The sequence below is a fragment of the Phyllostomus discolor genome, chromosome 4, assembly GCF_004126475.2.
Source record: "Phyllostomus discolor isolate MPI-MPIP mPhyDis1 chromosome 4, mPhyDis1.pri.v3, whole genome shotgun sequence".
NCBI classification, from domain to species: Eukaryota; Metazoa; Chordata; class Mammalia; order Chiroptera; family Phyllostomidae; genus Phyllostomus; species Phyllostomus discolor.
Window position 1 is genome coordinate 32,745,318 of NC_040906.2, and position 14,534 is coordinate 32,759,851.

At 39.9% G+C, this 14,534-nt stretch overlaps 1 protein-coding gene across 3 annotated transcripts in view; it reads left to right on the forward strand.

The window, feature by feature from the left end:
* DNAH7 (dynein axonemal heavy chain 7) overlaps positions 1-14,534 on the forward strand; it is a 229,811-nt gene that overhangs the window by 6,116 nt on the left and 209,161 nt on the right. The window contains exons 2-5 of one of the 3 annotated variants that reach the window (XM_036023150.1): positions 1,116-1,178; positions 9,414-9,476; positions 12,182-12,290; positions 13,058-13,205. In XM_036023150.1, coding sequence (XP_035879043.1) covers positions 1,116-1,178; positions 9,414-9,476; positions 12,182-12,290; positions 13,058-13,205 — 383 coding nt within the window. Of the gene's footprint in view, positions 1-1,115; positions 1,179-9,413; positions 9,477-12,181; positions 12,291-13,057; positions 13,206-14,534 lie in introns of those variants that run through there. The other 2 variants (XM_036023151.1, XM_036023152.1) reach the window with 2 other exon arrangements.

The following is a 14,534-nucleotide window of genomic DNA, read 5'->3' on the forward strand; positions in this document are numbered from 1 at the left end:
GAGAAAACTGTACTTGAACAATGATTAAAATAAAAAAAAAATCAGTTGCCTTTAAATGTATGCATTTATTTCTGAACTCCCAATTCTGTTCTTTTGATCTATACATTTAATCTTTTTTAAAAAATTGTTTATTTACGTTTTACATTCAGTATGTTATTTTTTAATTTTTTATTCATTTTTATTGTTGTTCAGTTACAGTTGTCTGTATCCCCCCCCCACCACCACTCCCCCAACCCCAGCCAAATCCCCCTCCTTCCTTGTTTGCACCCTCCCCCTGGTTTTTGTCCATGTGACCTTTATAGTAGTTCCTGAAAACCCTTCCCCCCATTATCCCCTCCCACCTCCCCTCCAGTTACTGTCAGATTGTTCTTACTTTCAGTGTCTCTGGTTATATTTTGTGAGCTTTTTTCTTTTGTTGATTATGATCCATACATTTAATCTTATGCTATCTTCATTACTGTAGTTTTGTAGTAAGTTGTGAAATCTAGCAATATGAGTCTACCAACTCGGTTCCCTTTCCAAGATTGTGTGGCTGTTCTGGGTCCCTTACATTTCCATGTGAGTTTTATGATCAACCTGTTAATTTCTACCAAAAAACAAAAGCACTTGAGATTGTGATAGGGAATGTGTTGAATCTGTAGATTATGGGCGGAAGTCTTGCATCTTAAGAAATGTCTTCTGATCCATGAGCATGGGATGATTTTCCATTTACTAAAGTATTTTAAATTTTCTATCAATAATGTTTCATAGCTTTCATTGTATGTCTTTCATTTTCTTTGTTAAATTTATTCTAAGTATTTTATGCTTTTTGATGCTGTTGTAAGTGGATTTATTTCATATAGTTTTGCATTATTTATTGCTAGTGTCTAGAAGTACAATAGGTTTTTGTGTATCAATCTTATATCCTATAACCTCACCGACTTCACTCATTAGTGCTGATATTTTATATGGATTCCTTAGGATTTTCTGTACACAATACAATACCATCTGTGATGTGTGTTTTAGTGTATTTTGGATGATACGGGTTTTGCCTTATATTAGACACTGTAATATTTGGTTGAGTGAATGAGTTTCAGCATTAACAAACAGTTTTGTTTTTTATATTTTTCATGCAGGATAAATCAACCAGCAAAGGAAAATCCAAGACACCAGTAAGATTTTTACCACAGTTGTCTACGGTAATTTACCAATATGTCATCATACTTTATATCATCATACTTTATTATTTTATCATAATGTAGTTTCTTAGTTTTCAAACTTGTAAATAAGTTACTGAGTTTCTGATTTTAAAGAGTTTCTGATTCTGAGTTTCTGTGCTCCATTTAAATTTTTTTTCTGATGGAGATCATCTATAAGGTACACACCTTAGGGAAAATAACTATCTTAATGAATGAAGTATAAGCTATAATATGCAGGCTATACACAATATTTGAGTCTTACGAATAAATGAATTTTGAAGATGCTCTAGTAAAAGGCATGTTGGAGTCAGGAGACGATGTGGGTCACCATTCTGTCACTAGTGGCTGTTTGACCGTCAGGGGATCACTTGCCGCGCAAAGCCCTAGTGTCTCTGAATTGGTGTTGATCTGATGATCTGTGAGGAGACGCCTCTGTCCAGCACTAAAATGCTGTACTGCAGCTTTTTCATTGTTTTCACTTTGAATTATTGTTGTTTTGTGGCAAAGAGAAAGGTAGTATATGCTTAGTTTATAATGTGCTGGACAAGGTTTTACTGCAATAAAATTTACTATCTATTAATTATTGAGTTTAATAATTGAGTTACCCTCTTGTGATTCTTGGAAGCTGAGTTTAAGTGGAAGTTCAATGCAAACATTATTTGTTTTGCAACATAGTTTAAAAGCTCAGAATGAGCTATAAAATGGAACCTGTTTTGCTTTATACAAAGAAGATTCCTAATAATTTGAAATACAAGATTCTTTCAGCCTGAAAAAAACTTGAATGAAAAATTTGCAGGTGAATGTTTCTGAACATTTGAAAGTACATGTTTTATGTGTGAACCTATTTTTTAAATAATGCCAAGATTATCACACCATGGTCTATGAAATAAATCATAGCATCTTTTTTCATTAGTTCTGTAAATATCTATTTTAATTTTTCTAGTTTAAAAGGCAGTGACCTGAAATGGAATAGACATTTTCTCTTTAAAAACTTAAAAAATTTAAAAACTGAAGAAAACATTGCTGTTAGGTTTTTAAAAATCCTCCTCCAAGAATATGTTTATTCATGAGAGAGAGAGAGAGAGAGAGAGAGGAGGAGAGATGAGAGAGAGACATCGCTAGGCTACTTCCTGTACACGTCCCAACTGGAGATCAAGCCTCGTCAGCCCTCCAACCTGCTGAGCCACGGACCAGGGCTGTTAGTTTTTTTAAATGTTACTAGTATGTAGGTGTAGAAATATCAGCTAAATTTAAATTCACTCACTGAATAAATGTTCAGTGGCTGAGATGAATAATCTTTTCTAGGCAATGAGGCATATAATTATCTACAATGCTTTTGTTTGACCCATTTAAACCTTATACTGTGTTCATATTTAACTGTATCTTGTAGTTTCCTTCCATATCCTTTGGGTTTTATGTCTTTTAAGATAAATCAAAATTTTAAAATACTAAAAAAAAATCCATTTAATACAAATTTTTTTCATTTGAATATTCAGGTTTGTACTTGAATAAACATTTCGGATAGTAGTTAAGACCTCTAGAGAGATTTCCGTTGCAGACCTCTGTGCTTCCAGAGATGACCCCTGTAGCTGAAATCAAAGCGACCCAGCACTGGCGGCTCCCAGCCTGAGTGAGCTGGTGACCAGGTCGCATCTCTGTCTGTGCACACCTCACTCACTGCACTCCCATGAACCTTGAGTCCTTTATGGAGCAAGGTGAGAGTGAAAAAATGGAAGGGCAGACAGAAAGATGGAAGATCACTGATTTTTAAGTTGTCTTAGCTTGTCTTCAAGTGAAGGATGGGCCTGGAGAAGGACTTGTATGCATTTTAATTGGAAGGAAGCAGGAGTGAGGGATCGGGGAGAGTAAAGCTAGGAAGACAGTGAAGCCAATTTGTTACCAAGTTGCCTGTTATACGAGGCAACTGGGGTGATCTGCCATGACTTTCTGAGGAACATAGAGAATGCCTTCTGGAATTGTCCACTTGAAGATGATCAGGGTCAGCATTTATCCATCAACTCTCATTTGAAGCTGGTGGAGGTTGCTCCAGAAGATGTCCTGTCCAATTCTGGCAACTCCTGTGTATGTGCCGAGTGGGCCACCCTGAGATTCCCATGACACTGGAGACGCCCCACAGCAGAGAGCAACAAACATTTTCCCGAGACAAAACACTGTCATTCCTGAATGAACTGAAGGCAGCAGAGAACTGCTCATTGCAGCTATGTCTGGAATCAGAGGTGAGGCCCTGAGGATGGGAAAGAATGTGAGGCACAAGATTTGTCTGATAATAAAGGCAGTGCATCCTGGACAAGTGGCTCAGCTGATTGGAGCCTTGTCCTGGACACTAAAAGGTTGCAGGATCAATCCCCATTCAGGGCACACACCTAGGTTGCAGGTTCGTGCCCCGACAGTACAGGAGGAAGCTGATGTATGTTTTCTCTCATATCCATGTCTGTACCCTTTACTGTACCCCCCCCCCTAATGAACACCGCCCCCCCCCCCCCTGAATAAACACATCCTCAGGTGAGGATTAAAAAAAGTCAGTGGAATTCCCCTAAGCCCTACCTCACAAGAGTGCCAAAGCAGAGGGAAAGGGCGATGTATGCCTAAGTTATCATTGAAAAAAACATTCAGACTAAAATAGACTTGCTTGTTGGCATTAAAAAATGTGTAGATGCTATTTTTAAATCCACCCCTCTAGCTTTATTGAAGGACGATATTGTTCAGCTAGATGGTGTTCTGGCTTATGAGTGGCTGCTCTTCTTGGTTAGCCAGAGAACCACTACTTACAAAATATTCTGTGAGATATGTATTTGGCACTCCAGTATAAGAAAGGAATATTAAGGGCCTCGCCGCCCTTCTCCACTCACGGTGCTGAGGACGTGGGGGTTGGGTCGGGTGAGAGCACGATGGGCTGAGTGAGGCCGGAAGGAGTCAGGTGTGCGGGGGTTTGTGTGGGAGACCTGGGTCGAGCAAGATGTTTTGCACATTTGTCTTGGCTCCAGTACCATACACCTCATTTGGGTTGCTCTGCATCCTAGTATGAAAATTCTAGGGTCTTGGACCATGTATCCCAGAATCTTCCCCCTTAATCATCTACAACTACATTCTATCAGGCCATTGCTACACCCTCATTCCACCCAAAGGGAAGCCTTTTGCTCTGAGAACCCCATTGCACATTTTAGCTTGAAAATGTGCTCATGTGTCCCTTCACATCCTGTGGTCACTGGAAACAGCAGAAAAGAGCCATTTTGAGTACAACACTGGATGTGTATGAAACATTCACCTAATCTGATGTTCGTACTTTCCTCAGTGCTGTCTGAAGCTCATTGCAATTCTTTTTATTTTTTTAAGGGCTTGATTAACCAATTTACTTTTTCTTTCAAGATTTTATTTATTTATTTTTAGAGAGGGAAGGGAAGGAGAGAGAGAGAGAGAGAGATATCAATGTGCGGTTGCTGGGGGCCATGGCCTGCAACCCAGGCATGTCCCCTGACTGGGAATCGAACCTGTGATGCCTGGTTCGCAGCCCGTGCTCAATCCACTGAGCTATGCCAGCCAGGGCCCAATTTACATTTTTAAGGTAAAGTTAAAATTATTTTCAAGCCAGTTTTTCCAGTTCTATAAGACTGACTTAGTAAATTGAGATGGAGCAAAGTAAGTGGTAGGAGACACAAATATATTCCAGACATAATTTAAATAATAAGAGAGTTACCAAAACAGTGTTATTTATATTCAGAGGAAATCATCTGCAATTGTAGTTAAGAAAGAAAGCTAAACTCTTTTGTTAGTAGTTGAAGAAAGTGCCAGATTTTAACAGGAAGATAGCGAGGGGACACTGGCAGTTCCATTCATCAGGGTAGTTAATCTGGCTGGCATAACAGGCACACCCCTGACATCTCGGAGACTTAACCCAACAAAGATTACCCTTGCTCACATGAGGTGGGAGGGGGTCGGGGAGCCAGCAGGACCACCTGGCCTCCTTGCTGTGGGAGGCTGGGGTGAGGGAGTGATGGGGGAGGTGCACCAGCTCTGAGCTGCCTGCCCCACTCACTTCATTGTCTGGCTCAGGTCATACAGTGAGGAAGTAACTGTGAGAGAGGCTGGGGGATGAAGTAGTTTGGGCTGTATTCATGGGGATTTGAAAGTTAAGACAAAGCCCCATTCAAAAGTCCCTATTAAGTGACTTTCAGGTGTTCCTGGCCAGGCGAGAGGATAATTATGGCTACGCCTTAGGGAGGTCAAGGTGACCTTGAGTTTACTAGCATTTTCTTTAAATCGAGTTGCCTGGATTAAAAAGCTGCCAAACTGTCCTCACAGCTGATCTAGTTTTCTTCCTGTGTAGCTTGTTCACTGTGGCCAGGACCATTTATGAAATAATTCTTTGTATATCCTTGCATGTTAGTAAGGTTACAGTGTAATCTGTCATCCAAACTGAGATGCCACTGAGAGTGAAAGCTCTCCTAAGTATGCCTGAGCAGCAGGTGTAAACTGGGACCTCTCCACCAACTGGGCCTGGAAGTCACCTCAAGAGGAGGCTACAAAGGTTCCCTGTCGCCAGCCAGGCCAGTCAAACCCCCACACCATGTCTTCTGTCACATACAGCACCCACCTGTCGAGCATTCCCTTGGCCCTGATTAGGTTCCTACTCGAACATGACCTCTGCAAAGAGGCCTCACCACCCCGGCTAACTTAGCACTGTTCTACCTTATCTTTCTATCCTTTTACTCTGCTTAGTTTTTCTCCATTGCACTCACTACTTCCTGATATTACATGATACATTTATTCTGAGATGGCTGTCTGTACCCCTATGAGATGTAAGTTCCACCAATGGAGGGGTTTTGTTCTATCAATGACTGAAGCTCTAGTGCCTTAAAGACAACCTGACACATGGTAAGTGTTCAATAAATCATTGTTGAATAAGGGAATTGTTGTACCTTCCACTTCAGTTGGGCCAAGTGCCCTCACCATCAGCTCCAGCATCTCCTCCCGAATTGTCCCCTGTGTTGCTCCCTCTGCCTTCAGTAAGCTCCTTGCTGTCCTCTGTGGAGATCCAACTGTGCTTCAAGACTTACCTTCCATCCTGACCTGGCTGGTGTGACTCAGTGGGCTGAGCACCCGCCTGTGAACCAAAGCGTTGCCTGTTTGATTCCCAGTCAGGGCACATGCCTGGGTTGTGGGCCAGGTCCCCAGTAGGGGACATGTGAGAGGCAACCACACAGTGATGCTTCTTTCCCTCTCTTTCTCCCTCCCCCTCTCTAAAAATAAATAAATAAAATTTTTTAAAAATTAAAAAAAAAGACTTAGCTTCCATCCTTTCTTGTTTTGAGACTTTCTTTGAATACTCTGCTCCACAGTGTCTCCTATTCTGGATAATGGAAGCATGTAGTTTTTAATGTTAACTGGACTGTGCACTTTGTGGAGGCATAAACTAGTATGTGTATATTAGTGTGTGTGTGTGTGTGTGTGTGTGTATGTATGAGAGGCAACTGATCTCATATATATATATATATATATATATATATATATATATCTGTCTCATATATATATATATATATATGAGAGAGACACACACACACACACACACACAGAAAGAGTGAGAGAGAAGGGAAAATGTCCAGCTATTGTTAATATAATGAGAACAGTTTGTGTGACATCGATGTAAGCTGGCAGCCAAGGACAGTGGACTGGAATATGCATGTGTGAACAGTGATGACTTCACTGTACTCGTCAGTGGGGTGGTAGACACCACTGAGTGTGCATGTGTACTGTGTGGCAGTCACATTCAAAATGACTGAGCAAGTAGGGCAATGAATCTGCAACAGATTTTGTGCTAAGCTTGAGCATTCCTCTGTGAAAACTGTTTACATTTAAAACTATTTACATGATTCAGAAAGCTTTTGGGGACAATGCAAGGAGTGCAGTGCAAATAAAAGTGTGGCACAAGTGCTTCAAAGATGATCGAAAATCTTGAAAAGTATCCACATTCTGGAAGGCCTGCGAGAAGCAGAACACCTGAGAATGTTGAACGTGTACAGGCTGTAATCAACAATCGGTGACTGACAGTGGGAGAGCTAGAAGCTGACCTGGGGATTCTAAAAACTACTGTGTCCAAGATTTTGACACAGATCTTGGCATGAAATGTGTTGTGGCAAAATTAGTTCTGTGGTTTCTGCTGCCAAAGCAGAAGGAACATTGTGCTGCAGTTGCTAATGACTTGATTCAAACTGCTACTAATAAACCCGATTTCTTCAAGAAGGTCGTAACCAGAGATGAATGCTGGGTTTATGGCTATGACCTGGAAACAAAGGCCCAGTCATCCCAGTGGAAGGTGCCTGGTTCTCCACGCCCGAAGAAGGTACGGCAAAGTCGCAGCAAGATGAAGACCGTGTTTTGCACAGTGGAAGAGATGCTGGTAGAACTGCGTGAGGTTCCAAGTTGCCTCCTATGTGCAGGGTTTCTTGTATCTTGTATCTTCCTCAATAAATGTCTCTATTTTTCTGGACAGTGTGGTGGTTGCTGGGGGAAGGGAATGTAAGTGAACTAAATGGAAAATATAATAAAGATTAAATTTTAAAAAGTCTCTTAATATTTTTCATCACACATGGCCTGATACTTTCTGGATAGACCCCCCTCCATACAGTCCTCATGTACACAATAGGCACAAAAGTGGTATAACACGACTTACCTCATAAAGTCTGAAAGAGAGTTAAATGAGATAATTTATGTAAACTTAATATGTAGCACATACTCTAATCCATATACTCATAAAATATAATCAATACCAAGAATCATTGAGAAGATAACTTATATTCGTTGTATTTTGTACTAAGTCTTAAAAATCTAGTATGTAGCTTACAATTAAGCACATCTCATTTCAGATGAATAACAGTACAAGAGGTCCATTGCTAGAGGTGGCTAGTAGGTGCTGTTTTGGATAATGAGGCCTTAAGGAATATGTGATTAGCAGACGTAAGGAGTAGCCTTTCCCTTTAGGTCTAAGAGGGAGTACTCAAGGAAGAAACTTGAAAGATCTAACCCTTCCCTGAAGCTTTGATGAAGACCTCCTGGGGAAGCTGTGGCTGTGAACCACGTGGGACATCATTTGTGGGGTGTTCCAGGCCTGGGCGGGAAGTGAGAAACCCTCTGCTGGGATGCTGGAAAGTTGGAAGGGAGGGCTCCCTTTGTGCAGTGTGGGAAAGTTACCCTTAGGAATGCCACTGAAACCTGCTGGAGGGCGCCTGCCACCGGCCAGGAAGGTGCCCAAGGGCACTGACAGAGGCTGACTGCTGGCAGCCACACAGGGTGGGGGCGGGGGGCAATGTGAGAGAAAGCACTGGGACCAGGGAGCAAAGGCCCTTCCCTTACATTTTTTTCATTTTTTTTCTTTTTCTTTTTTTATTGTTCAATTACCGTTGTCCCCATTTTCCTCCCATTACACTCTCCCCCACCCTACCCACCCCTACCTCCCACATTCAATCCTCCCTTCCTCCCCCCTTGTCTTTGTCCATGGGTCCTTTATACTTTTTTTTCTTTTAGCACCTTTTATAATATGAATACTGGTAGGTAAAGGAGAAATGTTAGAGGGTTCTTCTCAAGAATCACAAAGGAGGGCAAAAAAGGTAGATTCAGAGCTGAGAGGCAATACATTGACAATTGGCAAAAGGCACAACTCATGTTATCTGCTTTATAAATCAAAGTATCCTTTTCAACAGTGCTTCCTCTTACCTGGAGGAAATTTCTACAATGGAATCACCCTCTATTCAAAAGAGATAGCAGCACTTCTCTCTGAAAGTTCTTGCTAAAAAGTACAAATGCTATTTACGGTAACTTGAAGGTGTGTGTTATCTGGATTTCATTCTGAGCTTAGGAAGTAGAGCCTTCTGGCTGTCAAGAGGACAAAACTGATACTTTGGTGATGGGGACTAGAGGTGGAGCCGACTAGGTTCAGATAAATCCCTAAAAGATAATGTAATTGATAAAAGGCTTTGCACACTTTTTAGAGCTTTCTGACTAGTCTTGTTGGGTACTGTTTTTTACTTCTTTCCTGGCTGTAAAGAAAGCAATTCTAAGACAAACTTTAACAATTTAAAAAGTCATAGAGTATGTCTTTGAATATTTTAGATAGTATGCGCCTTACTTTATGACAAACTGCTGAAAAATTGGTTGAGTGATTCAATTTTTTCATTAACAGAGTTTTCTGCACCCCTCCCCACCCCATATTTTTTTGTGCAGGATAAACCAGGCAGCAAAGAAAAAACCAAGATGTCAGGAAGAGTTTTACCACAGTTGGCTATGGTAATTTACCTATACACTGTCAATGCATTTTTGCTCTTTTAAAAGTGTTTATTAGTTTTCAAACTTGCAAGTAGCTAACTTTCTGATTTTGAATTTTGTGCTCCATTTGATTGTTTTCTGATGGACAAATTCTATAAGGTACACATATTAGGAAAAATAACTATCTTAGTAAAGTAACTGTAAAATATAATTTCCTCATCATATACAGAGTATCTAAATGTTCTGGGTAAAGGAATTTCTAAGACGGACTAGCAGAAAGTATATCAGTGTTGGAGTTGGGAAATGGAGGCAGGCGACAGCTTCGTCCCTAATGGCTCTGTGACCTGAGGTGGCCACTGAGCTCTCTGGTCCTCAGTTTCTGAACTTAAACATGAGCAGAACTGATGACCTTTGAAATGTGTCTTCCAATAGTGAACTGCTGCCTCACAGAGGATTCCTCAGAACTTTCCATCTTATTTTCCTATTATGACTATAAATTGTCATTGTCCTATGAAAGAGGCAGTTAATAAACATTTTCAGCTGATAAGTGCTGAGTCGGATATACTTTACTGTAATAAATTTTACTATCTAGTAATTTTGTTGCATCCAATGCCATTGAATTATGCTCTCGTGACTTCTGGAAGTGAGCATAAGTGGAGGCTCAGTGCAAACATTATTTGTGTGTGCGTGCGTGTGATAAAATATACACAGCATAAAATTTACCATTGTAACCATTTTCAATTGAACTGTAGTTCACTGGCATTAAGCATATTCACATTGTTGTGCAGCCATCACCACCATGTATTTCAATTACCCTTTCATCTTCCCAAACTGAAACTTGACCCATTAAATGGTAACCCCTACTGTCCCTCCTCCCATCTCATGGCACCCACCATTCATTCTACTTTCTCTGTGTATCTGACTGCTCTAGGCTGTGCATAATGAGTAAAGTCATAGAATACTTGTCCTTTTATGTCTGGCTTATTTCACTTAGCATAATGTTTAACCAAGCATTATTTTTGAAAGATATTATAATAGCTAAGAACAAACTATGAAACTGAATGTGTGTTTATAAGAGATTTCTGATAATTTAAAAGGAAAGACATGTTTTACTTAGAAACTTGAATTAATATCCTTTGATGCAATTATATTGAATATTCCAAAATGCACATTTTAATAGAAAATATGTTTTGATAGCCTGATTATCATGCCACTTTCTGTAGAACTGAGCTATAGTGTGATTTCCCTAGTTCTGCAAAATCTATTTTAAATTTTCTAGTTTAAAAGACAAGACTTGAAATGGAATAGACATTTTATTTTCTCTTTAAATATTTAACATATTTTAAAACCAAAAAAAATTGCTTTTCATTTGTTGTCTCTTATTAGTATAAAGGCTTAGAAATGTAAACTTAACTTTATTTAACACTGAGTGGCTGAGTTTCTTGTCAGGGCATGCAATAGTCTACAATATTTTTGTTGGCTGATTTAAACCTGGTTTTATGTTCATATTTGGCCGTATATTACATTTTCAGCATACTTTGAGTTTTATGTGTTTTAAAGGAAATACGAATTTTAAGATGCTTTTTTAAAAATCCGTTATTTTTTAAAAAGCATTTTCTTTTGAATGTTAAGGTTTAGACTTAATTAAATACAGTTTTCTGGCAGTAGTTAAGACCAAGAGTGATTTTCATTATAGACCTCATGCTTCTGGGGCTGATGCTTGTTGAAACCAAGGTGACTCAGCTTTGGCGGCTCCCAGCCACTGTGAGCCGTGACCTGACTCTTACCCTTTCTGCACCTCTCACCCAAAGCACTTCCACAAATCTTCAACCCTTCATGGAGCCAGATGAGAGGGGAAAGAGGGAAAGGCAGGTGGATGGATGGAAGAGCATTCATTTACACATTGTCTTAGCCTGTTTTCCTGTTAAAGAGGAGCCTGAAACAAGGACTCGAAAGTGGATAGTTTATTTGGAAGCAGGAGTAAAGGACTGGGGAAAGTAAAACTGGGAAGAAGAGAAGCTGATAGAACCACTGGCCAGCCAGTTGGTCTTCATCTGAAAGGAAGATGTCGACTCAATTGTCAGCATTAAAAAATTAGTACATTTTACTTTAATTTCCTTCTGTCTGTGCCTACTGAAGAGCCATGGATTCCAGTGACAGTGGGTCTGTGGTCTGGTAGTGCAGTAACTGGCTCGAGCTAATCAGTTGTTGCCTTTTGAAAGACTTAGTTGTTCCTCGGTCTGCCACAGTCCCTGCCCCTCCATTGTCTCCCAGCGCTGAAACCTAGTGCCGGTAGCTCTCAACACCAGCCTTCCTCCGTCTTTTATGATACCTGCCTCAATTGGTATAAGTACAAGAATTTAGGACCCCTGCTTTAAATGGTGGAATAAATGTCTGAGTTTCCAGAGTAATCTAGAGACACTTAAAGCCATGAGGACAGGAAGCCATTTGGAGCTGGCATATAGTGGAACTCATTAGTCCACAGTGTTAGTTGCAGGTGCACATCAAACCAGCAGAAGAGCCTTTGACAATGACTTCCAGATGTCTCATCGCATGGCCAGTCCCAGGCTCGAATAAGATCTGCAGTTGAGGGCTTGTGCCTTCTTTCCAGACACCCTGATTTGTTCGAGAAACTGTCTGTTGTTTATAAATACTCATGCATTTCATTAGAAAAGAGTTTTTTTCTGATCTTGTTTTATTAATGTTATTTAAATCCCACATGGCAGGTTAGTACCAAGCCCCAGTGGCAGCAGGCAGCTCCATCGTTCCATCTGAGCCTGAAGGAGGAGGATGATATTCCAGAACAGTTTAGGGTTAAAAACGAACTGTCGTATGGTAAGAGCTTTAATATTCAAACTTAGATTTGAGAAATCTAAGAAATTTTTTTTCTAGAGAAAAAAAATCATATGACATTTGGCTAATAGAGTATTGAAACTGTAGAACTAAAATAACCTTTATATCAAGTAGAAAAACTTATCTCAAATGTTTTCCTTCAGAAAATGATTGATTCCAGTTGTTAGCTATTTTAGGCTGTTGTAAATGTTATAAAAGCTGACATTTTAAGAATAGAGATGTTTATAATAACACTTTGATATGTTGTAGTCAGAATTTTCCTCTGCATCAAAGGCTAAGAATTTTTTCTAAGAAGGGTTTTAATGAGTTGTAAACATTATTTCCAAATTAGTCATTTTAGTATTTTTTATTATTTTTGACTCATCAGGTTGATTACAACGAATATTAACTTTTTGTCATGGTCTTTAAGTAGTCTGAAATAGTTTTGTATTCTGTTTTTATCATAATTTTGATCTTGTTTATTTTAAGAAGGTTTGATGTAAATGTAATTAAGAATTTGAGTTTAGTAGCATATTATTTAAAATATAAAATAAATTAATTATAAAATGTAGAAATAGTGTTTCTATTATGATGACATAAAACAAGAGTAGTTTAACTTCTTGATAGTGAAAGAAAAATAATTATGCTTATGATAACTTGAGAACTTAAAGCACGTAGTTTTTTCTTACAAGGTGTTTTAGCATTTAATTCTGAACAATATAGTTTAGCTTACTTTTTAGATGACTAACTTATGCTTTTCAAAAATTTAGCCGAATACAAGGAATACGTTGGAAAAAAGGGCACCTTACTAGACCAAGTTGAAGACAGTCGTGCTGGGCCATCTACTTCCAAATCAAAGGGCAAATATCCACATAAGGAACGAGAAAACTTTAGAAGCACTCTTGTTAATATCATTATGTAAGTTCTATAAGCTAATCAGTGTGTGCTATCCCTGTTAAGCCTGTGAAACTATTTATCTAAAAATATAAGAATTCCATGCATTGCTAAGGATGCCCCAAGGCCTTCTTGGAATGAGGTCAGGGTAAAATAAAGAATGAAAGATTGAACTTCACCCTATTAAGTGTATCCCCTTTTAAAATATCATGAGTTGAAAAGGTATAAACATTAATACTTGATGTTAGCCAGAGAGCAAAATGCCTAGGAGTTCTGGCTGCAGTCATGGTGGCTGGTGGAAGATTTGGGACAGTCTTCTTTTTCCCCCGTCTCATTGGCTCAGGTGATGTGGTGACTTACCTGCATTGTGGGTCTCCGTGGTTAGAAAGAGAAGGAAATGGGGTGAAGTGATCAGCACTTGTGAGTAGAGCCTGGGCTTGGCTGATCTGACCTTTAGATCCGTGTATGGAGAACAGTTCAGATGTGCAAAGTAGTTCCTTTTTGCTTGTTTCCTCACAGCTTCCTGCTAGTTATCAGTTCTGTAGCTCTCCAGGTGTACACACTGCCATTTGTGAACCAATAGAGTTTGATGACACATTTCAGTAAGCAACTTACCCACCCTGTTCAGGTGTTTTCCATGTGGCACTCTGCTGGCTGGACAGCTGTCTTGAAGGGGGAGGGGCAGCGGATACGGTGTGCTTCCAAAGGGAAAGGGAGTTCTGTGGAGCTGGACTGTGGGCGTGTGCCTATACTAGAGTGGTTTGGAGTTTGCTTTTGACAGGCGCCGCTAGGAGATTGCTAGCTCCACTCACTTATGTCACTTTCTTTGATTAAGCACTCTCACATCTCAAACAGTGTAAAATCAACAGTCGAAACCATGGGTGGTAAGCCTCTCTGGTTAAAAATTTTTAGAAGAAACATTTTCTTTACACACTGTCCTGACCAAAACAGATGATCTTTCTTGATACCACCCGCTCTGCCTGTCATTACTGGTCCTAGCATGACTGCGGATGGAACCCATCCTGAGTTTCAGCTTCATATGGGGGTCTGGGTTTGAATTCCCCATTTCACTCAGGCCCACACTGTCATCTCCTGATGCATGGGATTAAAGTCCAAGGGCACACCCCTCCAAGGGCAGCCACTGCCTCAGGATTTTGCTGATTGCTTTGCCTTGAGATTCCACTTTTTCCTCGTGAGTGTTTTCTTTCTTTCTTGTGAGCTCAGCTAATATTCCAAGAGAGTTTTGTGACACATTATTCATTCAGTACTTAGAGAATGGTACTGGGAGGTTTTACAGATTACCCTTGCTGCTGTGTTGTAAGAAACAAAAGTCTCATTCATCTTGTGTCATTT